Source organism: Chionomys nivalis, chromosome 2, assembly GCF_950005125.1.
Source record: "Chionomys nivalis chromosome 2, mChiNiv1.1, whole genome shotgun sequence".
In the NCBI taxonomy this organism is placed as follows: Eukaryota; Metazoa; Chordata; class Mammalia; order Rodentia; family Cricetidae; genus Chionomys; species Chionomys nivalis.
The window spans coordinates 34,677,145-34,705,108 of record NC_080087.1 but is presented as its reverse complement, the minus strand read 5'-3'; the positions used below and the strand labels follow the sequence as shown (position 1 = coordinate 34,705,108).

The window sequence follows — 27,964 nt, the reverse complement described above, 5'->3', positions numbered from 1 at the left end:
ACTGTCCACATTAATCTGTTTTCTGTTTTCTTCTTAAAAAATAAACCACATTTATTATTTACTAAAAAAAAAAGATGGCCATACTAGCCAAAGTTATTAGATAAAGTCTCTTTGGATATCTTCCAAAGAGTTGGTTTGTCACACTTTCTACAGGGAATTGCTGTTTTTTTATGTTTGCTATAATTTGAGTCATAATGACAGCTTAGCTGTCCCCCTTCTGATGATAATACTAAGTAGACCTCTTTGGAAATCAGAAGTCCCCTGGACTTACAGAAGACTATGATAGCAAGATCCACCCTAGGTATCACAATCAGAAGATTCTCAAGTCCCTGACATAAAAAAAAATACTGCTTGCTATAGCCAATGTTCATTTCACCAAATGCATTTCTACTTTTAAATATTTGCTGATGTATTATGGTGCTGTGTTGAACCCAAGGCTTCACCCAAGGTAGTAGTCAAGTACACTGTTCAGAGACAATGTTTATAGCCCTTAAGTTACTTCCTGGACACTTTTGAAACCTGGTACAATTTAAATGTTATGCAAACAGTGAGTGCACTTTTTATCAGGGAATATGAAAGAGCAAGGCCACACCTTTAATCTCAGCATTCCCAAGCCTAGGCAGGTAGATTTCTATGAGTTCAAGGCCATCTGGGTCTACGAAACAAGTTCCCAGTCCCTCATGGCTACACAGTGATACACCTTCTCAAAAACAACAAGAGAAAAGGAGGGGGTCTAGGGAGCTTGTCTAGGAACATTGCACCAGAAGAAGAGAAAAGCAGGAAGCTAAGAAAGATTTCTGAAGATGCTGTTTCAGCAGCCAGGTGTCTCTGGGCTGATCCTGTAAGAAATAGAGTCTTCGTGACTCAGAAGACTACTGAGTTCCCATCATGAGCACCCACAGGAGACCTGGTGGAAGAGTTCGGGAGCCACCATTCTGTTCTCTCTCTTGCTGTTTTAAGACAGGGTATTCCTGCATAGTCTAGGCTGGCCTCGAACTCGAGGTTCTCCTCCATTGCCTCCCAAATGCTAGGATTCCAAGTGTGCTAGTTCAGCAGGCAGCTTAGCAGGTCACCTTGGAGAGCTCTCTTCTTAAGGTCAACGACATTTCTGTTTGCTGTCCACCCACCTGCACCACTCACGGGTCACTCATCTGAGAACAGAGTAGTGATTGGGACAGATGGGTCTAAAGAGCCATTGACTGCTGGGCGGTGGTGGAGCACACCATTAATCCCTGTGCTCAGGAGACAGAGACAGGTGAATCTCTGTGAGTTCTAGTCCAGCCTGGTCTACAGACAGCCAAGGCTACCCAGAGAAACCCTGTCTCTGAAAACAAAACAAAAAAGAGAGCCATTAGTGGGTGAGTGACTGGTTCAGTGGGTAAGGTGCTCACACCACACACTTGGCAACCTGAGTTCAATACCTGGGATCCACGTAAAGTTGGACTGGGAGGAACAACGCCACAGCACTGTCCTCTGTCCCCCACATGTCAGCACCCCCATCAGACACAAATAACAATAAAAGTTTAAGAAAAATTTCAAAGCCATGAACATTTTCGCCAATAGACTTTGAAATCCGCCAGTGTTTCCTAACAGATTAGATTACTTACCCAAAGAGAATTGTAACTCCTCCTGAGATAAACATCCCTGCTATAAACATAAATTTGGCTCCAATCTGTACAAGCTATAATAAAAGTCAAAAAAGAGCAATAAATGGATTGCTTCAACAAGTCTACATTTACATAAACAAATCCACTATATCAGAACATAGAAAATTGCAGGAAAGCATGTGTAGTTAATGTATTAAATTAACTATTTAAAAACTGTAATACATAGTTCCAGGACAAGCTCCAAAGCCACAGAGAAACCCTGTCTCGAAAAACCAAAAAAAAAAAAAAAAAAAACTGTAATACAAGCTATATATAAACATGAAAGAGACTAACTAATCAACCACCATAATAGAACTGTGGCATAATTCATATAAATGTAACACTATCATTTCTATATACATAGACATTCTAGATTGGTAAATTACAGTAACACGCCACATGATTTTTGAAAGCTAAAATATGTATATGAACGCCAATACTTACGTATTTTCCGAACACTAAAGATGCCAGCAACTCAAATAAAGCATAGCATCCGAAGATCGCCCCAATCATGGTGTTGCTGGCCCCCTTCTTTTCTGCCTTAGAATAAGCAGAAATGGGAATAAAATTGGAAAAGCAAAACAGCACTGGTGGGAAGACAATAGAATTGGGTCAGAACGGCACCCTGTGACTTTCATGTGTGTATAGTAATTTCCAAGATTTGGGGAGGCACTACAATGTCCGTAGAATGGACGTTCCTTTTGTAGATATTAACTTACCAAGTAGCAGGTTCCTTGTAACATTTTCATACATAATTAATTTTGGTGGCTCCTGCCCCTACTCTATCTCTCTGCTCAAACCTTCCAATTTCTGTTATTTAAAAGGTTTATATAAGTAGGGTAAGGAAAAACAGGAAAGTAGATGATAAAATCTAGACACTGATATGAAATAATTCCCTTAGGATGCCTATAAAGAATTCCCTCTATCTGGATAAAAGTCAGTATTACAGAATGTTAAACACACATACACACACGCGTGCGCGCACGCAATACTTCAGATGAGGAAACCTGGACTCTTCTTTCAGTCATGGGACTCAGGAAACACTTGATGTGACCGACTTCCTTTTTAGTGCCATTTTAGTTACAGAATTGCATCTCCACCAAAAACAGAAGCAAAAATAATCACATGCCAGCTCTCAGTTCTCGAAGAAAATAAACAAAACCAAAAATCCTCAAGAAGAGGAAATCCCATGAATGGCAAATGGAGTCATGCGCATCATGTGAGGGCCCAACCAGTCTGCTCCATGACTTCTGCCGTGCTTAACCTGGGAAGAGTTTGCCTTCCTGTGAGCAATGCAGACAGAGGATGCTCCCCACCGTCCACACTCTCCTGACACCCCGGGGTATTTACTCTCCATATGCAGGAATTATTAACATTATAGCCTGTTCCACCAGGGACCTCTGAACTTTGTGACAGATGATGTAGCCCTTATTCTGAATCTATTTCTATGTGTGTGCTTGAGTGTAGGTATGTGTGCCACGAGTGTGCAAGAGGCTATGGAGCACGGGTCCCCTGGGAATGAAGTTACAAGCAGTTGTGAGCCACTGTGTTGGTGCCGGGAACTGGTCTCATGTCCCTTGCATGAGCAGCAAGTTGTCCTTAACCACTGAGCCATCTCTTCAGCTCCTAACTGTGCAAGTATGGCTGCCCTGTGAGCCCCAGTGAGGCGGTTGCCCTGTGAGCCCTAGTATGGTGGTGGCCATAGACAGAGCTCTCTGCTGCCACCTCTAGGAACCTCAGAAGTTCTTTTCAGAGACCTCTACTCAGCTAAAGCTGAGCTTCTTTTTATTTTGTTATCTTTTTATGGCTTTTTGAAACAGGGTTCAATGTAGTCCAGGCTGGCCTAAGACTTGCTACATAGCTGAGGCTGACTTTGAAGTCCTCCCGATTCTTCTGCTGAGCTCGGTCTCCTGAGTACTGAGATTATAGGCCTGTACCATCACCTTTATGTGATGTTCATATGATGCTTGGGTCCAAAGACAGGGCTTTATGTGTGCTAGACAAACATGCTACCAACTGAGCTGTGTCCCCATCCTGAAGCCCGTATTCTTTACTTCACTGTAGAGAAAGAATTTCAAGACAAGTCAAGGGGCTAGAGAGATGCCTCAGAGGTTAAGGGCACTGGCTGCTCTTACAGAGGTTCTGAGTTCAATTCCCAGGAACCATATGGTGGCTCACAACCATCCGTAATTTGGTCTGGTTCCCTTTTCTGGCATTCACACTGAACACTGTATAAATAATAAGTAAATATTTTTTTTAAAAAAAAAAGACAAGTCAATATGAAGCAAAGTGGGGCTTAGTATGAGGTACAGATGGAGTTTATTATATTTTAAATAGATTGAAGAATAAACAGTGGTGAGAGAAAGGGGGTAGAGCTTAGAGATGGAGAGAGGCACTTATGAAGGGTTAGCACACACCCAAACGTGGGTGTGTGCTTCTCAGAAGAGGAGCACTCTACCCGTCTTTACAATAGCCATGCAAATGTCCCCTTAATTTTCCCTGTCTTGCCTCAGATCGCCACAGTGGGCTATTGCTATATCCATTTAAGGGTTAAAATATGCTTTTAGTTGAGCATGTGATACACACCTTTAATTCCACCACTCAGGAGGGTGAGGCATGGGGATCTCTGTGAGTTTGAGGCCAGCTAGGTCTCATAGCAAATACTAGGCCATCTAGAGCTACATAGTGAAACCCTGTATCAAAAAAAAAAAAAGGAACAATTTTTAAGGATGAACTATGCAATTTGGTCTCAGCGTGTGAAGCCTGACCCTCATGTGGCTGTCCTCTGGGTCAGCAGTGACTTCTACATATCTTTTCTGTGTCAGGCTGTGTTAGCTATGAGTACTTACGGGCAGGCGAGTGGTTTTAATTCATCCTTTTGCCACAGCATCAAACAACTCTACACAGTGCACATACCTGAAAACCTTCCAGAATACATCCTTGGGCCTGGGCAGACGGATAGGCAGTTAAGAGCAGCTGATGCTCTTGCATGGCTCACACCATCCATAACTTCAGTTCCAGGGAAAATAAGCTCACATATTTTGTTTGTGTTTTAGCCAATAAAGCTTGCCTGATGATTAGAGTGCAGAGTTAAGTCACTAAAAGGTAGGAAGTAGTGGCACACACCTTGCATCCCAGAACTTGGGAGACAGAGGCAGAGGATTTGCTGTGTGTTCAAGGCCACCCTGGGCTACACTAGATTGAATCACAAAGGTGATCCCAGCACTTGGGATCCCACACCTTTAAACCCAGCATTAGGGAGGTGGAGACAGGGGTGATATGGCTGGGCAGAGAGAGGAATATAAGGCGGGAGGAAACAGGAGCTCAGTGCAGTCTGAGGTTTGGTGGAGACAGATGCAGTCCGGAGGTGCAGTCTGAGGACAGGACCGCATTTTCAGATGAGGATTTAGGAGAAGTAAAGGTCTCTCTAGTGTCTGGCTTCACTGTTTCTCTGATCCGTCAGCTTTCACACCCTAATATCTGACTCTGGGTTTTGTTTATGAAGACCAATTAGAATTTGTGTTGCAGAATCTACCCTCTTCTGACCTCTGAGGGACTGCATGTATGAGGTACAGACACATACATGCAAAAACCAAATAAATCTTTAAAAATTAATGTGTGTGTACATATTGAGACAGGGTTTCTCTGTAGCTTTGGATCCTGTCCTAGAACTCACTCTGTAGACCAAGTTGGCCTCGAAATCACAGAGATTGGCCTGGTTCTGCCTCCCGAGTACTGGGATTAAAGGCGTGCGCCACCACGGCCCAGCATATATTCATATTTTAAAACTGTGTTCTCTACAGTAGCCACAGTTGCATTTCTTTTCCTTTTCTCCTCTAACCACAGTCTGTGTGTACGTGTGTGTGTGTGAGTACACAAGCATGCGACTACCTAGGTGCATTCAGATAGGAGCCTACAGAAGAGGCCAGAGCCGGACATCGGTGTCTTCTGCTACTGCCCTCCTCGTGGCCTTCAGACAGGGTCTCTCGCCGAAGCAGCTTGGCATTCGGCTAAATGCGGCTGGCTAGCGAGCCATTGAGATCTCCCTGTCTTCGGCTAAAGAGATGGCTCAGAGGTTAAGAGCACTTCCAGAGGTCGTAAGTTCAATTCCCAGCACCCACATGGTGGCTCACAGCCATCTATGATGAGATCCAATGCCCTCTTCTGGTGTGCAGGCAAAATGTAGACTGAATACAGTATGTACAATAAATAAATCTTAAAAAAAAAAAAGATCTCCTTGTTCATCTCTGCCTGCTGGGTTCTGTCTCATAGCCTGAGGGGAGGAATATTATAAAGGGAACAAAAAGAACCTGACTGTCGTGCGTGACTGACATTCTACACCCAGTCTGTAAACTATCATGTGCACAAGGCCCTGAAAACACAGGGCTCAGAGTTTCTACACAGCTGAAAGTGTGGATGCTCCTAATGTGCAACACGTCACCCAATGCATTACCTCATGTATAATAAATCCGTACCCTTAAGTGTTTCCCTGGGTTCTGTGGCCAATTAAACAAACCAATTGAATCCAAGGAGGGTATGTATGCACCCTAACTTATAGTCAGTCACAAGATCCTGGTTAGACAACATGGCATCTGCTGCTGGCATTTGAAGGCAGGGGTCAGTCTTGGGACTGCAATATCTCCAGGTGACAGTCACGGCTGTCCTGGATTAGGGGACACTGCTGTGGCTGGTACGGAAGAACTGCTTGCTGGAGAAGAGGGAGACATCTATGCTTTTTGAGGCCACAGGAGAAACTGAATTTCTGCTGGTTTTCCCCTTCTGTGATGGCTAGTTTTATGCCAAATTGACACAAGCCAGAGTCACTGGAAAGGAAGGAGCCACGATTGAAAAAAATGCCTCAGCAGGTGGATCTCTGTGAGTTCGAGACCAGCCTGGTCTATGAGAGCTAGTTCCAGGATAGGCTCCAAAGGTACAGAGAAACCCTGTCTTGAAAAACAAAACAAAACAAAACAAAAAATGCCTCGGGGGCTAGGGAGATGACTCAACACTTAAGAGCCCTAGCTGCTCTTCCAGAAGCCCTGAGTTCAATTCCCAGCAACCACATAGTAGCTCACAGCTACTAGATTGTAATGGGATCTGGTACCCTCTGCTGGTCTGTAGGTGTACATGATGACAGAGCACTCAGAAAAAAATGCCTCAATAAAATCAGGATATAAACCTGGTGGTAGTGGCGCACGCCTTTAATCCCAGCACTCAGGAGGCAGAGGCAGGCAGATCTCTGTGAGTTTGAGGCCAGCCTGGTCTACAAGAGCTAGTGCCAGGACAGCCAGGACTGAAACCCTGTTTCAAAATAAAAATAAATAAATTAAATTAAAAAAAAATCAGGCTATAGGCAGGCCTGTAGGGCATTTTCTTAATTAGTGATTGATGGGGCATGGTTGATGAAGCCACCCTTGAGCAGGCTCTATAAGAAAACAGGCCAAGCAAGCCATTAGAAGCAAGGTAGTAAGCAGCACGCCTCCATGGCCTCTACATCAGCTCCTGCCTCTGGGTTTCTGCACTGGGTTCCTGACATGACTTCCTTCAGTGATGAACAGATGTGGAAGTGTAAACCAAATCAACCCCTTCTTCCCCAACTTGCTTCCTGGTCCTGGTCTTTCATCTTAGCAATAGAAACCCTAAGACACACTCTAGAACCTTAGAGCAGTAGTTCTCAACCTGTGGGTCATGACCCCTTTAACAGGGGAGGCATATCAGATATCCTGCACATCAGATATTCGCATTACAATTCATACTACGGTTATGAAGTAGCAACGAGAATAATTTTATGGTTGGGGAGTTCCCCACAACATGAGGAACTGTATTAAAGGGTGATAGCCTTAGGGAGGTTAAGAACGCTGCCTTAGAGGTCACAGCCTTAGGGAGGTTGAGAACCACTGCCTTAGTAGCTCCCAACACTTATTTTTTCACAGAACCCAAATCTCTGATGCTCTCCCATCGAGTCCTGAGCATACCTTCCAGGGAGGCAGAGGAAGGTGGATCTTTGTGAGTTCAAGGCCAGCCTGGTCACAAAGTAATTTCCAGGACAGCTATGGCTGTTACACAGAGAAACCCTGTCTCTAAAAACCAAAAAAGAATAAATAAATAAATAAATATTCCATTCACTCTGCTCTTCCCCTGACCACATCTGCAATGACGCCCTCCTCCCTGCTATTTACCATAGAAGCTTCCCTTTCTCACGCCACACCTCATTTCACCTGAAAAAGTCTCAGTACCACACCTTTCTTCTTGGCTTGATTCTCCCCAAGGATAGTGAAGCAAGCATCCCTCCCTCCTCAGCATCATCACTTCTGGCCATCTTTACCTTAAAGGATACCCCAAATCTGAATCGATTCTCCTCCTTCTTTCCTCCCATCCTTTTCTCATATTTTTGGTTTGTAATGAACAAAGAAGACAGGGGCACTTGCTGGCTTTTCTTTGCCTGGGCATATCTACAACTCAATGAACCCAGGGTAGGAACTTAACCCTCCAGGGAAACTGGACTAACTGGGAAATCCCTTCACTTCTGAGACTGCTATTTTAAAGGAACACAATGAGATCCTCGCTATTCTCTCTCCTTATAGGATGGCTGTGGGCACCAAAATGGGTGGCAACATGTGTTGGAAACCATGAGTGTTGTATCAGTATGGAGCCACGTTGTTCCTTTAGCAGAAAAGCCTCTCTGGTAGCTCACCGAGTGAAGGATGCCATGCTATTAAGGCAGTTTGAGAACTGAGAAGTTATCAGTGTGCTGTGGACCAAAACGCTGGCAAGATACACAAAATAAACGTGTGGACATATTGTCTGAACTTGTCCAAACTAGTTCCCTTCAATCCGTCTTACATGCATGGACTCCATACTGCTGATGGACCTCTGTGCCACCAGCTACGGTTCCTAATATCACGTAAAGGGCAAAGATTAGAGGGAGCCTGGCAACGCGAATCAGATTCCTTCCTTTGTGTAAACATTACTTCTGCAGTGCATAATAAATTCAGAATGAATCTCCTGGCCTACCCCGCCCTCAGAGACATGACTGCTTGGAACTCATTTATAGACAAAACTGGCCTCAAAATTCCTAGAATCTGCCACTTGCCTGTGCCTTCTGAGTCCTCAAATTAAAGGTGTGAGCCACCACACTTGGCTACAAACAATCTAATTCTAATTATATTTGGGAATATATATATTCCCCAAACCAGCATACAGAGGTATAGTCTTTTGGCAACATCGGCATCTGGTCATTTGGTGAATCTTTTTTTCAGCTATAGGAGCCAAGTAAAGATTAATCAAACTTCATGGTAAAATAAATAATATTTAGAGAGTCAAGTCTATTTTGGGAATTGCCCAGCAAGAGGATGTTCTTTTTTTCTGATATTAAACATTAAGAAATATTTTTTTGGCAGGGGAAGAGAGCGAGGGAGATGACGCTAGGTAATGTGCTTATTGTGTTACCCAGAAGATCCACATAAAACGCTGAGCTTGTTGGCACACATCTGTAATAGGAGCCTGGAAGGGGTCGGGGAAATGGCAGCACACATCTCTAAAAGGAGCCCTGCGGGGTGGAGGCAGAAGCTTGCTTGCTAACTGGTCGAGCTGAACTGGTGAGCTCCAAGTTCAGTAACAGACCCCGTCTTAATGAAGATGCCTGACATTGACCTCTGACCTCTGTGCATAAGTGGGCTAATATCCATCCCCAACACACACATACATACAGCATACACATCATCATATAACACACACATAGTACCTATACTGTAGGCACATTTTTATATTTGATTTTGAAGAATTTTAATTATGTATATGCATAAGTGTCAAGATGGAGATATTTACATGTGAGCACAAGATTCCTCTGGACCTAGAGTTAAGGATGGTTATGAGCTTCTTGATGCGGCTGCTGGGTGAGTTCAGGTCATCTAGAAGAGCAGGACACTCTTGACTGCTGAGCCACACCCCCTCCCCATAATCTTACATTCATATCCTTAAAATTAGATAACTAAAGAGCTTTCTAAAATTTAGTTTATACGGATACAAAAATGTCTTACCTCCTTGGGGAAAAACGGTCCAAGGATGGAATAGGCCATCATGCAACCCAAGTTCATGGAAGCTGCTGATACCAGTACGTAAATCTGTTCTCTTGAAAGTCTCCTGGATGTTTCTCTTGTACTTCCTCCAAAGCCATCCCCTTGAAGGCAAGCAGACTGCTATTATAGGGGTGTAGTTGGGATTCTGGGTAAAACACACAAGTGACATTTTACTGTGGCGTTAGTAGACTCTGAACACACTTGCTGAGCTAAAAGGCTATTCTACATATAGCCGCTATGACCCAACTAAACAATCCTGGAACATCACTACAAATCTGGAACAGTGCTTTCATGCATAGACTCTTCTGTTTGAATTTCAGGTGCAGAAAATAAGCCATCTGATCTACCTTGACCTTTAGTGAGACTGTAAGTTTATTCCAGAAATTTCCTACAATGATAAGCACCAGGGTACTTTGTCAATAGAGGCATAGGGAGGGCTCTAAAGAAAGACGCCTCATTTTCTCAAGGTATTGGTTTCACGGGCTACATAGACTCAGTCAGGATTTAAATGTTTAAACGGCAGTGTTAGCTCTTTGCCAGTCATAGCATTGGTGAACTTTAACATTCTAGAAAGGCAAGACTCACGAGTATGTAAAGAAGGTCAGAACCAAGTTGTTTCCAACACTAACTACTAGATTTTTGAATCAACTCCTTAAGCATTTGTTCCCATATTAAAACTGACAAAGAACCAATCAGTCACTCAGTTTCAAATGTCCAAGCAGATTCCCTAGCCGTTTTTAAATTGAATGATTCTGAGGGGGGACAAAAAGAAGAAAATGCATTTGATCTGCTGTTTTTCCAGAGGTAGCCACTGTAGGCCCGGTGGAAAACTCCTGTGCAAGATGAGAAAGTCTCTAGAATTCTTTATAAATGCCCGAGTTGAAGAAGGGAAACGAGAGAACGTTAAACGTAAGGAGAAGGCAAGGGAGCAGCCGGAGACCAAGAAAACAGTTTAGGCCAGACGATGTGGTGTTGATTTGAAGGCATTCTGAAACACCCTACTTAAAAAGCATAGCTTATATGCATATGCAGTTCCCAAACCGGAGAAAAGAAATGCTGGCCTGGACTCCGTAGACAGGTCAGGCACCACCCTGGTTGAAGGTCTCAGAATAGGGGGAAATAAAAGCAAAGCTAAGCATACTGGATCCTAGTTAAAGAGAAAGGCCCGAAGCCAGTGGCAGCGCGCGACTGCGCCGATCACGGTCACCTCCTGTCCCCGCGGGAGCAGGGGACCCCGCTGTGTCCATGAGCGGCTGTTTCGGTTCGCCGGCGACACCGGCTTCAACCGCCGCGGACTGGATGCGCAGGCAGCGGTCGCTCTACCGGGCCTGGACTCCGCATTCCCGGTCCAGTGGCGGAGATCCGCGCCGGCTGCAGGAACCCTTCCAGATCCCTGGAGCAGGGCACTGAGGAGCGCGAGGGCGGGTGGGGGCGGAGCTGGGGTCCCCGCCCCTGCGGGTCGCAGGCGCAACCTCTGGGTTCCGAATAAAGTGGAGAAAGACAAATATTGTGTTCTTTAAAGAAAACTAGGGCCGGGCGGTGGTGGCGCACTCCTTTAATCCCAGCACTTGGGAGGCAGAGGCAGGTGAATCTCTGTGAGTTCGAGACCAGCCTGGTCTACAAGAGCTAGTTCCAGGACAGGCTCCAAAGACACAGAGAAACCCTGTCTCGAAAAACCAAAAAAAAAAAAAAAAAAAAAAAGAAAACTAGGCTCCTGCCTAATGGGTGGGAGTGACGGTGTGTGTGATCGCTGAAGGACAGACACCACAGAAACGGAAGTGAAGGAAACTTTGTGTGACACCTGCAGAAAAAACGTTTGCAGGAAAGATAAGGAGCGCCAGGAAGCCTGGCTGTGGGGACGTTCTGTGGATGCAGGCATCGGCGTTAGAAAATGTTTGCTCACTTTCTGTGTCTTTCAATGACAAGGTCTGGTTTTTATTTATTTTATTTTTTGTTTACTTTTATCTCCACAACTGGGATCATAAGGCTTGTATGAGCTAGCAGCCTGGTTATGCGCCTTAGTGATAAGAGATGCAAGGATGTGTACCCCTTCTCCACTCAAAGTGTCCCCGAACAAATCTAGCTTTCACTTCGTCTTTTCCTTTTTTTATTTTTGGGGAAGGGCTTAAGTTTGGAATTCGGCCAAGGGGAAGAATCACACTCCTGCAGGCGATGTGATGTTAATATGAATGTACCTCTTGTACAGCATGCCGACCTACTAGCAGATATGATAGGCATGATTCATATTTTACTACAGTTCTACGAGTTATAACAATAGAGTCGTTGGGACAGAAGTGTACTTAGGCAACGTGAGCCTTGCATGGTTCCTGGAGGAAGGGTTATTGTGTGGGTCTGTGTTTATGTTCCAAAGGAGGCTTATTGCCTCCCCCTGGAGATGGAGTTAAAGATGGTCCTCACATTCCTCACATGGGTGCTAGGAATTGAACTTGGGTCCTCGGGAAGGACAATAAATGCTCTTAACCGCTGAGCCATCTCTCCAGTCCCACCAATGCCATTTAACTGAGCTCTCATTCGGAGCTAACCTCTGCCCATGGAAAATTTTCTTTCAGTTATTTATTTTACAATCTTTCTTCTTTCTTTTTTTTAAACTCAGTTCCTGCAGATGTTGGGTCACCCAAACTGGTCCTGTCTTTACTTACTTTTGTTTTCTCTCCTCCCTTCCCCCTGTTGATTTTTTTTTGAGACAGCACCAGCCGTCCTGGAACTAAATCTTAGACCAGGCTGACCTTGAACTCACAGAGATCCACCTGTCTCTTGACACCCAAGTGCTGGGATTAAAGTTGTGAGCCACCACCACAAGGCCTCTCTCTCTCTCTCTCTCTCTCTCTCTCTCTCTCTCTCTCCCTCCCTCTCTCTCATGCATGCGCACTCTTTTGGACTTTTGTCTTAGAACTGTTCATAACTTTATTTTGGCAACCTTTTAACTAATTGTCTCATTTCTGTGGGCACTCATTCTCTCTCTCTCTCTCTCTCTCTCTCTCTCTCTCTCTCTCTCTCTCTCTCTCCATTTCTATTTCTCTCTTACATCAGCAGCCATTCTTACATACTGTGGTGTGTGTATATTTAAAAATTATACCCTTGGGCCTGCAAGACGGCCGAGACAGTAAGGGTACTTGCTGTCTAGCACTATGTACCAAGTTCCATTCCTGGCACCCACATGGCAGGAGAGGACCAAATGCCCCACACTGTCCTCTGACCTCACATGAGTCCTATAGCACTTACATCCCCCTCAAGTGAATAAATACATGTAATAAAAATTGTCAAAGTTGGATTCCTGTTTTGTATCTACCTATTACTGTTTCTTGGGATCTGGACTAGGTATTCCAAATTCTTGCTGTTTGATTTAAGAATTAAATAAAAGCATACATAGCTTAGCGATCTGAGTTGGCTTGGGTTTTGCAGACACCTCTCTTTGAATAATGTACCTGGCATTATTTGGGGAACCTGGGACCTCCCCATGCATTAAGCTGCACACATACTCCTCTCTCAGCAGTGGGATAGGTTTCTTCTTGTCTTCCCATCCATCAAATTTAGACACAGTCTATTCTATTGCATTCAACTTATATAGAAGGCTGATCACAGATGAACTAGTTTGGCATACATGCATAAGGCAAACGTGTTCTCCAGAGAACCTTTAGGGGGAAATTGCCTACTTACCATTTTGCACGGTTGGGTGTACCTGACTAAAATACATGCGCTGGTCTGGAGAGATGGCAGTTAAGAAATCTGGCTGTTCTAGAGGACCACGGCTCCACTCCCAGCACCTACCCAGTGGCTCACAGTCAGTTGTAACTCCAGTTCCAGGGGCTCTGACCCCCTCTTCGAGTCTCTGCAGGCATTGCAAGCACGTGGTACACAGACATATCTACTGGCAAACACTTATACACACAAAATAAAAATAAATGCATAAAATTAGATGCATTATGGGGAGGGATATATGAAGCAGAAAATTTATTTTATGGCTAAATCTATCAGCCAACATAGACTCCACCTTCACTGGGATATGTACTAGCCAAAATCCTCGTCTTTAATTCGATAAGAAGAAGCCCCAGTTGATAATCGCGGCCCTTGGGTGTCTTCACTCATCTGCCTGCTTCTCTTGTCCTATCGCTTTGCTTTAAATTAAATGTCCTCACTGCTTTGCAATCTGCGTGGGCTTTTGATCCTTTCTTGAATAAGAAATCCAGAATCTGGAACAATCCAGCCTAGACCCGGAACACCAACAAGAAGCGTGCTAAACAGCACAGCTCACCAACACTGCACACTGTAGTGGCCACTGTTTCCCCTGTGGTTGTTACCCGGAACTGCAGCTCTGTGCTGTTGCCTAGAAGCTCGAGAGAGCACATTGCTAGCCCAGAAAAGATCCAAATGCTAAGTTCAATTTCTGTTGAGTGAATACTGCTCTCATGCCATCTTTGAGAGAGAAAACATTTACTGTGAGGTCATGCGTGCATATACCGTGTTGTGCACAGGGGAGTCAGAGGACGACTTTCAGGAACCGGTGATTCTCCTTCCACTATGTGGGTCCCTCCCTCTATGATGTATGTCATCAGCTTTGGCATGCAAGTGCCTTTACCTCTGAAACCATCTTGTCTGTCCTTCACACCATCTTTTATAAGCTAAGTCATCGTGAGTCATGGGCCATCTCCATCTTATTGTGTTAGTTTTCCATGGTGGCTATAACCGACTGCTACAAACATTTTGATAAAAACAAAACAAAACAGAAAACAAACAAATCAGCCTCATTCCCTCTAGAGCAGAGGTCTAACCTGAGTCTCAGTGAGCCAGAATTTGTGTGTTAACACGCTCCCTTCTAGTCTCAGTGTGTTGAAAATCTTAAGGAGAATTGGTATTGAATTTTATCAGGTGGTGTTTCTGCATTTTTGAAAGTTCTTTTATTGCCGGGCGGTGGTGGCGCATGCCTTTAATCCCAGCACTTGGGAGGCAGAGGCAGGCGGATCTCTGTGAGTTCGAGACCAGCCTGGTCTACAAGAGCTAGTTCCAGGACAGGCTCCAAAACCCCTGTCTCGAAAAACAAAAACAAAACAAACAAACAAACAAACAAAAACAAAACAACAACAACAAAAAAAGAAAGTTCTTTTATTAGCATGATAAGTGACAATGGTCAATTTTCTAATGTTAATATGACGTTGCATGTTTGGGATAAATCCCGTTTGGTCAGGATGCATTCTCCTCTGTATATATATTTATACTATAAATTATAGTATTTAATTATATCAAAATTTCAAGCTCTGGTGTACACACACAAGATTCTTCCGATTTTCCCACACAATTATTTTTGCCTGTGCACCATATCATCAGTAATATTCCTGAGTTACATTTATCTAATAATAGCTGTCATGGCAGTTTCGTTGTTGATTATATGGCAGGCCTTCTATAGCCTGTCGCCTTTAATGTGTACAGGGGCTGGTGAGATGGCACCATGGACAGAGGTACTCCTGATTGACAGGAGCCCCATCCCCAGGAACCACACAGTAGGAGGAGAAAACTGACTCCCTCATGCTATCCTCTGACCTCTACTCAAACACCAAAGAGCCCGTGCCCACATATATAAACACACACAATAAATAAATGCAATGAAACATCTTAAAGAAAATGAATCATCTTAAAGACAGAATAGTACTGACTTAGAAAAATTCATCCAGATTATCTTGACTTTTAATGCGATATTTAAGCTAGTACTGACGTGACAGAACTTAAGCACACAGTTTTAATCTTGCTTGTGTGTTGTCTCTGCCTCCCAGCACTGGGATCACGAGTCTGCTCCGTCACAGGTGGCTTCTTCCATGTACAACTGAACTCAGGTCTTCGTTCTTGTGTGATGGGCATTTTACTAAGAGATCTCCGTAGCCCATTAGCTTTTTTTTGGTAGAGGCAGGGTTTGCCTGGGCATCACAATGCCCAGTTTTAACTTTTGTGGTCTACTTAGTGGTAACATTGCATCACTTCCTAAACAACCCTGTGATTTTACACATTGCCTTCATTATGAACCTTTCAACATTATGAGTCATTTACCCACGATCCACCTCCTCTTCCTTTAACTTTCCAGCTTCAGTTGGCCTATGTATTACACCTACCTAGACAGAGAGTTCATTATGTATCTATCTCAAGAGACCACATTTTCTTTTTCAAACAAAATTATTAATTTTTCTATGTGCATTGGTGTTTTACCTGCACGTCTATCTGTGTGAGGATGTTGAATCCCCTGGAAGTGAAGTTACAAACCGTGGTGAGCTCCCACGTGGATGCTGAGAATTGAACCCAGGTCCTCCGTAAGAGCAGTCAGTGCTTTTAATTAGTCAGCCAGTTCTCAAGCCCCGCCCCCCATCTTCTTAACTAAGAGGAAAAAGAAGTTTTTACATGTACTCTCGTATTTACCATTTCCGGTGCTTGTTGCTCTGGAACATCTGAAATTTCCATCCCATGTCAATTCTCTTCAATATCAATTTTTCCCGTAGCATTTCAAGTGTGAGTCATCTGGTGGTGAATTCTTTTTTGTTTGGTTTCTTTCTGTGTTACTTTATTTTTGTATGGACTTTATTGAGTATAGAAATTTACATAGAAAACTGTCTCTTCGTCTTTGCAAAATGTGGATATATTGTCATTTGGTCCCTTTCATTTTTTTATTTATTTTTTATTTTTTATTTTTTTGGATTTTCGAGACAGGGTTTCTCCATAGCTTTCTTCCTGTCCTGGAACTAGCTCTTCTAGACCAGGCTGACCTCGAACTCAGAGAGATCCACCTGCCTCTGCCTCCTGAGTACTGGGAGTACTGGGATTAAAGGTGTGCGCCACCACCACCCGGCCCCTTTCATTTTTTTTTTTTAAAGATTTATTTATTTATTACGTATACAGTATTCTTGGTATTCTGTCTGCAGGCCAGAAGAGGGCACCAGATCTCATTACAGATGGTTGTGAGCCACCATGTGGTTGCTGGGAATTGAACTCAGGACCTCTGGAAGAGCAGGCAGTGCTCTTAACCACTTAGCCATCTCTCCAGCCCCCCTTTCATTTTTTTAAAGAAATTAATGGAATTTTGTATTTGTATTATTGATCGCTTGTATGTAATGCACCCCTCCTACCTTGGTTTAGCTGCTCTTAAAATGTTCTCTTTATTCGGGTTGTAATAGCTTACTTATGTGCCTAGGGGGTATAAATACAAGGTGTGTGTTTTTATGTGCCATAAGACCAGGGTGTGTGCTTTTATCATTCTGAAGGAATTTATACTTCTTTAATCTGTAAACTTAGGTTCTCATCAAAGTTGGTATGCTTTTATGCAATATTTGTTAAATACTGTTATCTCATTTTTTTGGCTCCTGGACTTTCAACTACATATACAATACATTAAACTTACACTTTTCTGCATAAAGATTAAAGTAGCAAGAACCAACCCTCCCTCCCAGTTTGCATTCTCATTCATATTTTATTTATTTATCTTTTATTTGGTTTTTTTTTTTTTTTTTTTTTTTTTTTTTTTTTTTTTTTTTTTATTTGACAGCGTTTCTCAGTAGCTATGGAGCCAGTCCTGGAACTTACTCTGTAAACCAGGCTGGCCTCAAACTCACAGAGATCCACCTGCCTTTGTCTCCCAAGGGCTGGGACTAAAGATATGCACCACCGCCTCCTAACTTTGCTTTATTTATTTATTTATTCATCCATTTGTGTATTTATTTTGCTTGCATCCTCATTATTTCCCCAAATTCTAACAGCTTCTGGTCGTGCTCCTCAGTATAATCAGGCAATTGTCTTGTTTCGTTTGAACAATGCTCAGGGTTATATTTGTCATCTGCAGGGCAGGGAGGTCCACAGAACATTCTATTAAGAACAATTTACTGTGTTTTTCTTTTGTATGTGTAGAATATTTATTTATTTATTTTAATTTTTTCATTAAATTTATTTATTTATTGATTGATTGATCGATTTCTTAAAGATTTCTGCCTCTTCCCTGCCACCGCCTCCCTAATAATCGAAACATCTATGATGGATGGGGTGACAAGTTCCCATCTAGATAATTCTTTTGAAACTTTTGAAGACTTCCCAAGATTCCCAAGATGATCCAATGCTACTGTCCCTCAGACCTGACTGGTCAGCAAACCTTTTCTGGGCCAGCCAATGGCTTTCTAATATGCTATTTATCTATATGTCTATTTAGCTATTTTTTACTTACTTTTTCTCCTGTTGGTCATAGAATAACCTCATATGTAAAAAGAGTTATAGTCAATATAGTATTTTCACATTTCCTTCCTTCCTTCTCTTTTCTTTTTTTGAGACAGGGTCTCTCTCTATAGTTCTGGCTGTCCCAGAACTCACTATGCAGACCAGGCTGGCCTAGAATTCATAGAGATCTTCCTGCCTCTGCCTCCTCAGTAGTGGAATTAATTACAAATGCCACCACACCCAGCATGTTTAACATTTACTACAATGACCAGGACTTCTTTGCCTAGCATTGAAAGGATGAAGCCTGACATTTACAAACACAGAGATCTGCAATCTCACAAGAACAAGGCTAGCACCAGCAACAGCTAAGAGAAATCAGAACCCTGACAGCAAACAGCATAGGTGTGTAGCACTTACTAAGTTAAAACTGAACAAACCAAAAGCAAACCAAAAGCATTCCTAAGGCCTTGTCATTCAATGCCTTACTTTACTCTGTTGAGATTACAAAAGCCCAGGATTTTGAGATAGGGTCTTATGTAGCCTGGGTTGGTTTCAAACTTGCTACATAGCCAAGAGTTGGCCTTGCATCACTGGTCTTCTTGCCTCTACTTCCCAAGTCCTGAGGTGCAGGTGTCTATCAACACGCCAGTCCCAGACTAAAGCTGGCGGTGGCACTGTCTACTTTCCATTGATTCAATAATAAGTGAAATTGTCAAACAGTTTAGACCACTAAAATCCTTTTGTTGTTTTTGACATATGGTCTCATGTAGTTCAAGCTGGCCTCACACTGCTCTGTAGCTGAGGATGACCTTGAACTTCTGAAGTCCCTGCCTCCCCATTCTGAACACTGACATTGCTAGAGTGGGCCACCATCTGGTGCCATGCAATAGAAAGCAGGAAGGACCTCATACATGCTATCAATGCAGGCATTCTATCACCTGAACTACTTCCTTTCTGTGCATTTTCATAGAAAGTTCTGTACAAGGTAACTAAGCGCATGAAGCCACCATCACATTTAACTATCTCTCACAATATTTTAGCATTAGTGGCATTTTTGCTGGAATATGAATAACCCGCCAGAGGCTAGCTACAAAGTGAACTAGAATTTTAACTCATCTGAGTCAGCCCCAAGATATAACACAGCTTGGGCACCTTAGCTCTGTTTCTTTGTTTGTTTGTTTGTTTGTTTGTTTCTTTCTTTCTTTCTTTCTTTCTTTCTTTCTTTCCTCCCTCCCTCCCTCCCTCCCTCCCTCCCTCCCTCCCTCCCTCCCTCCCTCCCTCCTTTCTTTCTTTCTTTCTTTCTTTCTTTCTTTCTTTCTTTCTTTCTTTCTTTCTTTCTTTCTTTCTTTCTCTGTAGCTTTGTTGACTTGTAGACCCAGCTGGCTTTGAACTCATGGAGATCCACCTGCCTCTGCCTCCTGAGTGCTGGGATTAAAGGCGTGCACCATCACTACCTGGCTAAAGTTTTTATAATCTTTACAGTTTTTGTTGTTGTTGTTGTTGTTTTTTAGAGAGAATCTCTCTATGGGGCACTGGCTGTTCTGGAACTCAGAGATCCACTTTTCGCTGCTTCTCAAGTATTGGGATTAAAGGTGCACACCACTGTGCCTTGCTTCTTTCTTTTTAACTTGTATTTTACTTCAAAAGTTATTAAGTTATCTATGTGTGTGCACATTGATCCATGCATGCGCTATGGTACGGATGTGCAAGTCACGGGACAACCTCAGCTGTTGGTCCTCGTCTTCCATCTTGCTTGAGACAGTGTCATTTTCCTGTTCTTCCACTGCATATGCCAGGCTAGGTGGTCCTTGAGCTTTTGGGGGTTTTCCAATTCTATCACTCATTCCCTACCTCTCCATAAGAGGTTGGGATTACATACATCTGTGCTGTGTGTCTGGCTTTTACAAGAGTCCTGAGGATTCGAACTCAGTTCCTCACACTTGCACAGCAAACACTTTCACTCATAAGACCATCTTCCAAGTCCTGTTTGTTTCCGTCAGTCCAAACCAAAGATCCTTCCTTCTGCTTAACCTATTTTATAACCCTTCCTTCTTTGAATGGGTAAACACTGAACTGTGTTCCCTCTGATTCACATGGGAAGTCCCAGCCCTCTACATCTCAGCTAAACTTTTATTTGGAATAGGGTTTTTATAATTAGTTAAGATGAGGTCACCAGGAGGAAGGTGGATCCCCTACTCTGACTGGTGTTCTTGCAAAGAGAAAACTTTTAGATACAAAGATAGACATACCCACAGAGGAAGAATGTCACTGAGGAGGATTGGGTCTATGCTAAGATGGCTAAGCAAGCAGAGGAACGATGTCCAGGAGTTAGGAAGGGGACATTCAGCTGACTCTCAGCGCTTTAGCAGCGAGCTAGGGTATGAGGTAATGCATTTGTGTGTTTCAAATATTAATTATATAGGTTTGCTTTTTTTTTTTTCTGTTAAGCCTGTCCTAGCAAACCACATCTATATTTAGATGATTCTGAAATCAAGATTTCTGGTGCTCTTTTCCTGTCTAATTGTAATATTTTTCCATCTATGTAAATCTTTAGCGCAGTGAGCAGGAACAGTTGTATTGCTGTCAAACTGTGATTGGAAGAGCGCTCCTTGAATCCCCCTCACATTCAAAAGGCTAAGGCCTTCAGAGCAATGGCCCTGAAGTCCTCTGTTGTGAAAGGCCCGCTTCCTGTCTGTCTGCCCCTGACAGAGAAACTTTCTCTATCTTGGTTTCATTTAAAAAAAAAAAAATCACCGTATCATTATTTTTCATTTTTGAGACAGGGTCTCATTAGGGAGCACAGACTGGACTCAAATTTTGTGTGGCTCAGAGAACCTAGACAACAATGAGGACCCTAAGAGAGCCATGTATATATCTAATCTACATGGGAAGTAGAAAAAGACAAGATCTCCTGAGTAAATTGAGAGCATGGGGACCTTGAGAGAGGGTTGAAGGGGAGGGGAAAGGCAGGGAGGGGAGAAGAGAAAAATGTAGAGTTCAATAAAAATCGATTTAAAAAATTTGTGTGGCTAACACTCACGACTCTCCTGCCTGCTGCAACCCTTGCTGTACCAGTTTTTGGCTTGTGCCACGCTGCTCTCACCTCACTTACTAAAGAGAAGTAATATGACACCATGATGTAGAGCCCGAGTTTCATTCCTGTTGCTGTGATACCTGCCCTGGGCAAAAGCAACTCAGGGGAGAGAGGGCCTTATCTGGCTTGCAGTTCCAGGATCCAGAGCATTGCTGAAGGGGGCTGAGGCAGGAAGTCAGCACAATAGTATAGCTCACCGGAGAGAGCAGGAGTAAACAAACTGCGCCATGCAAGTTACTCGCCTCACCTTTCTCCTGTCCTGTGCAGTTCAGGAACCCTGCCCAGGGAACTGTGCTATGCACCATGGCTGCCCACATTTAACAATCAAGACAGTCTCCCAGGTGTCAGCCGAACAGAGGCAATTTCTCCACGGAGGCTTTCTTCTCATGTGATTTTAAGTTGTGGTACCGCGACATTCAAAACTAAACAGCACAGGTCTGTCTGACAAGGGATAAAGGTGGTATTCATGAAATGCAAGACAGAATTTCGTCTCATTACTCATTCTTGTTCCTATTACAGCACGAATCTGTGTGAGTCTGGCGCTAGGGCCGGAACCAGGCGAGGCACACACTCTGCTACTACGTTACATTACAGCTCCAGCCTCACTTACTTTTAAGGATTATTTTTTGATACAGCGTTTCTCCGTGTAACAGTCCTGGATGTCCTGAAACTCGATTTGTAGACCAGGCTGGCCTAGAACTCACAGAGATCCACCTGCCTCTGCTGCTTCCCCAAATACTATTTTGGTTTTTTTTTTTTTTTTTTTTTTTTGGTTTGTTTGTTTTTTAAATAAAACGTTTATTTTATTTTAGGGTTTTTGAAACAGGGTTTCTCCGTAGCTTTTGGTTCCTGCCCTGGAACTAGCTCTTGTAGATCAGGCTGGCCTCGAACTCATAGATATCCGCCTGCCTCTGCCTCCCAAGTGCTAGGATTAAAGGCATGCACCACCACCCATGCCTTTAATTCCAGTGCTCGAGAGGCAGAGGCTGGAACATCTCTGTGAGTTCCAGGACAGACTCCAAAGCTACACAGAAAAACCATGTCTGGAAAAGCCAAAAAAAGAAAGAAAAAAAAGTTTATTGATACTTAGGCAGAACTTCGTGTATTGTCACTGTATTGCAATCACCTTCCTTCATCAGTAGTAACGAGTCTATTCTCATGGCACTGTTGATATGCAGCCTCCTTTAATATGCTTAGAAAAGCTGCATTCAAGAAGGTGTGGTGCATACACCTTTAATCCCAGCACTCAGGGGGAGAAACAGAGGCAGATCTCTGAGTTTAAACCCAGCCTGGTCTACAAAGCAAGTTCAGGACAAGCAGGCCTGTTACACAGAGAAACATTGTCTTGGAAAAACAAAAACAAAGCAAAAGCAAAAAAAAAAAAAAAAGAAAAAAGAAGAAAAGAAAAAAAAGCTCTATTTACGCATCCTCCTCTTCATTTACAGTGTCTGTCCTCTCAATATTAGTGGTAACTGGTTTTGTTCTGTGCTTTGAAGTTGATTTGGCTGGCTATGTGAAACATATCCCTGAATATGCCCCCATAATTTGTTCCTGGTCACCATGTTGGGGATGGCAGGTCATTGCTAGAAGTTCACGTGCAGCTCTCTGCACGTAAAGGGCTACAGCCCACTGTTCTTTGGTACACTCTCTCTAGTCTATGTTTGTATGTATTCATGTACATGCTACAGTGTGCTGGGCAAGAGCCTCTGCATAAAGTTCCTGTCGATATCCAAAATGGAGACTCTAAAGAGTGTGAAGTAAGATATTCTATATTTAATCTATATTTAAAACAAAACAAAAATTTCATCACAAGGTGCCCACTAATTACTTCCTTTGGGGTGTTAGAAAGACCATATAAACAGGATTTAAAGGGGGAGTTCCCATTGTTAAAGGGTTACTGCTGAGTGAAAGGCATTTATTGGGGTGGACATCAAAGGTTTGGGGGGAAATCAAGTCTGACCTGTTTGCACTGTGCTGGGAACAGCACTAAAATTTAGGCACTGGGCTAAAAGCTCTTCACTCTTTTTTCTAGTATAAACACACTCCCCGTGGACTATTTTCTCCATTCTCATTTTTCATCTTTACCAATTTAGTCTCTTCTGTGAAACTTTGTCTGGGAAAAGACACCTAATATGCTGAACACATTCACTTTTTCTCATTATTTAGTCCTGGCTGGCCTGGAACTCACAGGTACTCACCTGCCTCTGCCCTCAAGGGCTGAGATTAAAGGCTTGCACCATATGCCTTGTTTGACACATTAACTTTTAATAACCTTATCATTAAGGAAACGACTTAAAGATTCCTTTCCACGTCCTTTTCCGACTTTGTAATGTTTCAAAATCACTTCCCAAAGACTCAAAGGGCACGCGCGAGCCTTCCCCTTGGCCCTCTCTCCCTGCACTTACCTGCCCGCATCGCTTCAGTTCAAGCCCCTTTCAAATAAACGCAGCCATAAACCAAAAGTCCTCCACGTTTCCACACCATCTCCACCCCAGACACCACGGCGTTTTGGTATTTTAAGATTTGGCTGAAATACTAACTTTATCTTTAAAAATGCAGGCATTTTTAAGTATCGGCGGGCGGACTATCATTTTAAAGAAAAGGCACAATAAATACTGACAGAAAATATGCGCCAAGAAACTAATCACCTGCTTTGAAATATATTTTTTTTTAATTACAGAGGTAAGGAAGCAAGCGTAAGGCTTTAAAGGCGAAAACTCCAACGTTTATTAGAAAGGCTAAGAAGGCTGACAGTGATCACTGTATCCACGTGGTTGGCCACTGGAAGCTCTGACTGGCTTGGGAATATCGTCAGGGACAGAAGCTCTCTGCTCTATTTACTTTGGGAAGTAGTAGAATTGGCGATTCCTTCAAAATAAAGTGTCATCTGTCGACGAGGGCGAGAACCGGCTTTACGGTTCCGGAATTCCATTCCTGATGGCCAAGTCCTGGGTGGAAGGTGGGAGTTTTCAAATGCCGGGATTTCCCCTTCTACAATACGGGCTTCTGCCATGACAGACACAGAGTTTAACTTGTACCGCAGGGATCCTAGTTTCCGTGAAACTGCGACCCGGAACACCCTAGGGTCAACACCTAAATGTTTGACTCGAACCGGCTGGAAGGGATCCTTCATCAAACACGTTGCAAGAGAAGTGGGATTTGTGAAGCAGCCCACAGAATGTCACATTCACAGCCACTCGGAGCGGCTTAGAAACAAAGGGACAGAAAGGGATCCTCGGGTGAGGCGCTGCCAACAGGAAACTACAAGATAAAACAGGAAAACTAATTTCGCAACACCGAGAAGGAACCGGCAGTATCTTTGGGCCCGTCTGGCATTCCGTAGAAGGAGCTCGCGGGGCCTTCGCCGGCCACGCCCCCTGAGCGAAGGCTGTCTGCTGTGGTGCCGTTGCGCGGGCGCCGCCGGGGCCTTGCCGCGGACGCGCCCAAAGTCGGAAGTAGAAACACTAAGGACCGGCACTGCAGGAGCCACCTCGCGAGTGGGAGGAGATGCACATGCGCAAAGGCCTCCAGCCGCGCTTAAATACCGTCATGCGGCCACCAGCGGCCTTTTCCCCTGCCGCCGCCGAGTTGCGCGGAGGCGGAGCCACGGGGTGAGTCTAAGTTAAACGTGGAGGGGGAAGATTGTCTGCTTTGGGCGTGTTAGTTTTGAATGCGTGAGAAGTGCCCGGGTCTAACGAAAGCGTTTTACTGCTGGTTTTGTCTTTCAGTGCGTTCAAGATTCGGCCTCACCCGTAACCCACCGCCATGGCCGAGGAAGGGTGAGCTGGGCGTGGGCCTCCTGCGGGCTGCGCGGATCTGGGATTCTTTTCCCCGAAGTCTCTGGCTGATCTCCGTGCGCCCTACTGAGGATTCTAACACTGTCTTTTGTTTTTCAGCATTGCTGCTGGAGGTGTAATGGACGTCAACACTGCTCTTCAAGAGGTGCTGAAGACCGCCCTCATCCACGATGGCCTCGCACGTGGCATCCGCGAAGCTGCCAAAGCCTTAGACAAGTACGTGTCTCAGTCTCAATACTGTGGGTTGTTGCAGCCGGAACAAAGACTGCAGCCACAAAAGTTCTGAGTGGCATCCGTTCGACAGGAAACCTAGGAAAAGGTACCAGCTCAGATCTTTTCTAGCCCACTTAAGATGCGTGGGTTGCTGTGTGGACTGGGGGTGAGCAGCGGTTGGTGAAACAACTACAGTGTTTGAATGATGACTTGGGATTGTCGGATACCCCTTCACCCGCTTCATGGGTGAGACAAAACAGCCTGACAAACCTGTAGTTTATGGGGTTACTCGGTTTTGCTGAAGGACAGAACGGAGAGCTTCATTAGCTGATTTTCAAATTAACGTTAGACTAGTGCTGTTGCAGCATCTGAGAAGTTAATCAAGGATGCTTGAACGCGCGGGACTACTTCCGTAGTGGTTATTAATCTTAAGCATGCATGTTTATCTCGGCCTGAGGAAAAGCCGGGGAATTTTAGCTGTTTTATTCGTTGATGTTAACTGGAGCATGGATTCAGGTGGACGTCTCAGATAACTGCTTGCGAATCTTGTATAGCCCTTGATGTACGGTACTGTCTTTCATCAACTTTTTAATTAACAAAGCATGAAAGTGGTCATGGTTTCCATATGCCTTAAATACTTCCCCTGAGAGAGATTGGTGTCTGAGGGAATCGGGCCAGTGACTGTACAGGTAACTAGGGCGCAGGTGAGATTCGGTAGTTGCTGTAAGCAGTTAGGTATGCGATAGCGCCTGCTGCTTTTTAGGTCTTAGTGTAGAGTCGGTGAAGATGCCTTGACCTGGAACTTGGGCCTTAAGTGTGATTTCACCTTTGAATTTTGTATTTTAGGCGCCAAGCCCATCTCTGTGTGCTTGCATCCAACTGTGATGAGCCTATGTATGTCAAGTTGGTGGAGGCCCTTTGTGCTGAGCACCAAATCAACCTAATTAAGGTGAGTCCTTTTCAGAAAGGTGCCATGGTGAGAGGCACGGGTTGCTTTAAATGGTAACTTGTGCACCTAGAGCTGTGTAGCTTTGATTTCACTGGAACAAAAGATTGTTTATTGATACTTGGTGAGCTGTGCATGATGACAACTGGCTCCCTCTACCGAGCAGCTATGAGGACATTACCATGTCTCTTCTGACACAGCCACCTTTGGGATTTAATTTTTAATTGTCGGTAGCCCTAACCCCGGCTAATAGGTTTTGTTTTTGTGCAGGTTGATGACAACAAGAAACTCGGGGAGTGGGTAGGCCTCTGTAAGATTGATCGCGAGGGAAAGCCACGGAAAGTAGTTGGCTGCAGTTGTGTAGTGGTTAAGGTAAGTCTGGCTTTCATTTTTGGAAATGTTAACAGCCCATTATTGGGAGAAAAACTCAGCAGAATTACAAATTTTGTACTTGAAGATAAGCCATAATTTGAGCCAGCCAATTAATCTGCTTATCTTAATGTGCTTCTGCAGATCTCTAGAAAAGGCGGGCAATAGTGACGCCATGTTACGAGCCTTAAGGACAGCTGAAGTCCTTAAGGTCCCTGAAAATGGCTACAGTATTATAGTGCTGGGAAGCACTTAAGACTGAAATAGTTGTAGTCAAAAGAACTTAATATTCCATAAATAATTTTCATCTAATTTTTTTAAGGACTATGGCAAAGAATCTCAGGCCAAGGATGTCATCGAAGAGTACTTCAAGTGCAAGAAATGAATAAATAAAAATTTTGGCTCATTTTTTTCTCCTTGTTTTTTTATTGCTATAAAATGGGGTCTCTCTTTGCAGATGGTTGTTAGCAAATTAGAAGCATTCTTTAAAAAGTAAACTATTTGATCTTAGTTTGATTAAATGACTGACTATAACTAGGATTGGGATGTAGGGCAACAAAACAGAAACCTTATTGGGTCTGCCGTGATATTTCTTATGGACAAAGTGTTCAGGGCATTGGGGTTTATCAGTGGGGGAGCACAGGCTTAGCACACCCTGAGAAGCCAGGACTACAGTAGGGACCTGGCTTCGTGAAGGTCCTGACTTTTGTTTTAAGAGTTGAATTCTGGTGAGAGCAGACATGGGTGGAATTTACTGGCTTCTAAGTATGAAGCTGGTTCATCTAGTGCTGAATGGCTTGAAAGGGTCAAATTGTGATGGCATGGGAAAACATTAAAGGAGGAAATGAAGGGATATTTGAGTTAAAAATACTTGAGCTTAGAAGATTTGGGACTTAAGGTCCCCTGGGGCAAAAACTCTAAAATGGTCGTAGTTTACAAGTTTTCAAGATAGTGTTCTCAAAGTTGGACTGTAACTGCTTAGAAAGGTCTAGAAACCAGCCACAGTCCTAGAGTTCTTTGCATTATTTGTATGAGACTTGACAATTTTAAGCTAAGGTTTTAGGATTTTGTAGGAAGGAAAGTGGTTCCTTGTGACCTTGTGTATTTTTAGGCCAACTCCCAGTGAAGACCACAATATCTGTAATGACCGCTCACCAGCTATTAGTACTGCTGGCTGATGGAGGCTGAACAATAAGCGACCTTCCTGAGATTGAGCTAACAATTAGACTGGAGACATTTGGTTTGTATTTGAGTCCCTGGCTTGTTAGAAATTCATGCTGTCCTGCCACCCTAGACAGGTATAGTGTTTTGAAGATCAATGCTTCTCAGAAGAGGGAAACCTTTTGACTAAATAGTGGCTGTTTTGATTTTACTGCTTCTGTTTTAATCAAAAATTTTGTAGTAACATCAGATGAGGGGTCACCCAAACTTTGACTTGATGCATCCCTCGCCTCGATCTTCAAAGTGCTTGACATTGCAAGTGTGTTAACAGAACTGGCTGAAGATGTGGTTTGCGTATGGCCATCTCGTGGGGTTCACAAGTCAAACTTAGGTCAGACTTGGCAGAAGGCCCCTTAACCTGAACCGTTTTGTCCCACTTCCCAATTTGAGGGAAATTGTAT

At 43.7% G+C, this 27,964-nt stretch overlaps 2 protein-coding genes and 3 non-coding genes across 6 annotated transcripts in view; 4 read left to right on the top strand and 1 right to left on the bottom strand.

The window, feature by feature from the left end:
• Slc18b1 (solute carrier family 18 member B1) overlaps window positions 1-11,114 on the bottom strand; it is a 29,332-nt gene extending 18,218 nt beyond the window's left edge. Inside the window, exons 1-4 of one of the 2 annotated variants that reach the window (XM_057761761.1) lie at window positions 10,932-11,114; window positions 9,686-9,825; window positions 2,091-2,186; window positions 1,608-1,681 (exon numbers count right to left, since the gene is read on the bottom strand). In XM_057761761.1, the coding sequence (XP_057617744.1) occupies window positions 1,608-1,681; window positions 2,091-2,186; window positions 9,686-9,825; window positions 10,932-10,971 (350 nt within the window). In that variant the 5' untranslated portion in view covers window positions 10,972-11,114. Of the gene's footprint in view, window positions 1-1,607; window positions 1,682-2,090; window positions 2,187-9,685; window positions 9,826-10,865 lie in introns of both variants that reach the window. The other variant, XM_057761762.1, reaches the window with a different exon arrangement.
• Window positions 11,115-24,543: 13,429 nt separating this feature from the next.
• Window positions 24,544-26,771, top strand: Rps12 (ribosomal protein S12). Its single transcript, XM_057762810.1, has 6 exons — window positions 24,544-24,628; window positions 24,746-24,796; window positions 24,914-25,030; window positions 25,874-25,976; window positions 26,244-26,345; window positions 26,665-26,771. The coding sequence occupies exons 2-6, from the start codon at window positions 24,783-24,785 to the stop codon at window positions 26,725-26,727; spliced, it is 399 nt and encodes a 132-aa protein (XP_057618793.1). The 5' UTR covers window positions 24,544-24,628; window positions 24,746-24,782; the 3' UTR covers window positions 26,728-26,771.
• On the top strand, window positions 25,224-25,297 carry LOC130870587 (small nucleolar RNA SNORD101). Its single transcript, XR_009056731.1, has one exon. It is a non-coding gene; the product is annotated as a small nucleolar RNA SNORD101 (small nucleolar RNA).
• Window positions 26,102-26,174, top strand: LOC130870612 (small nucleolar RNA SNORD100). The gene has a single exon (XR_009056756.1). It is a non-coding gene; the product is annotated as a small nucleolar RNA SNORD100 (small nucleolar RNA).
• LOC130870600 (small nucleolar RNA SNORA33) lies at window positions 26,445-26,575 on the top strand. The gene has a single exon (XR_009056744.1). It is a non-coding gene; the product is annotated as a small nucleolar RNA SNORA33 (small nucleolar RNA).
• Window positions 26,772-27,964: the final 1,193 nt, after the last annotated feature.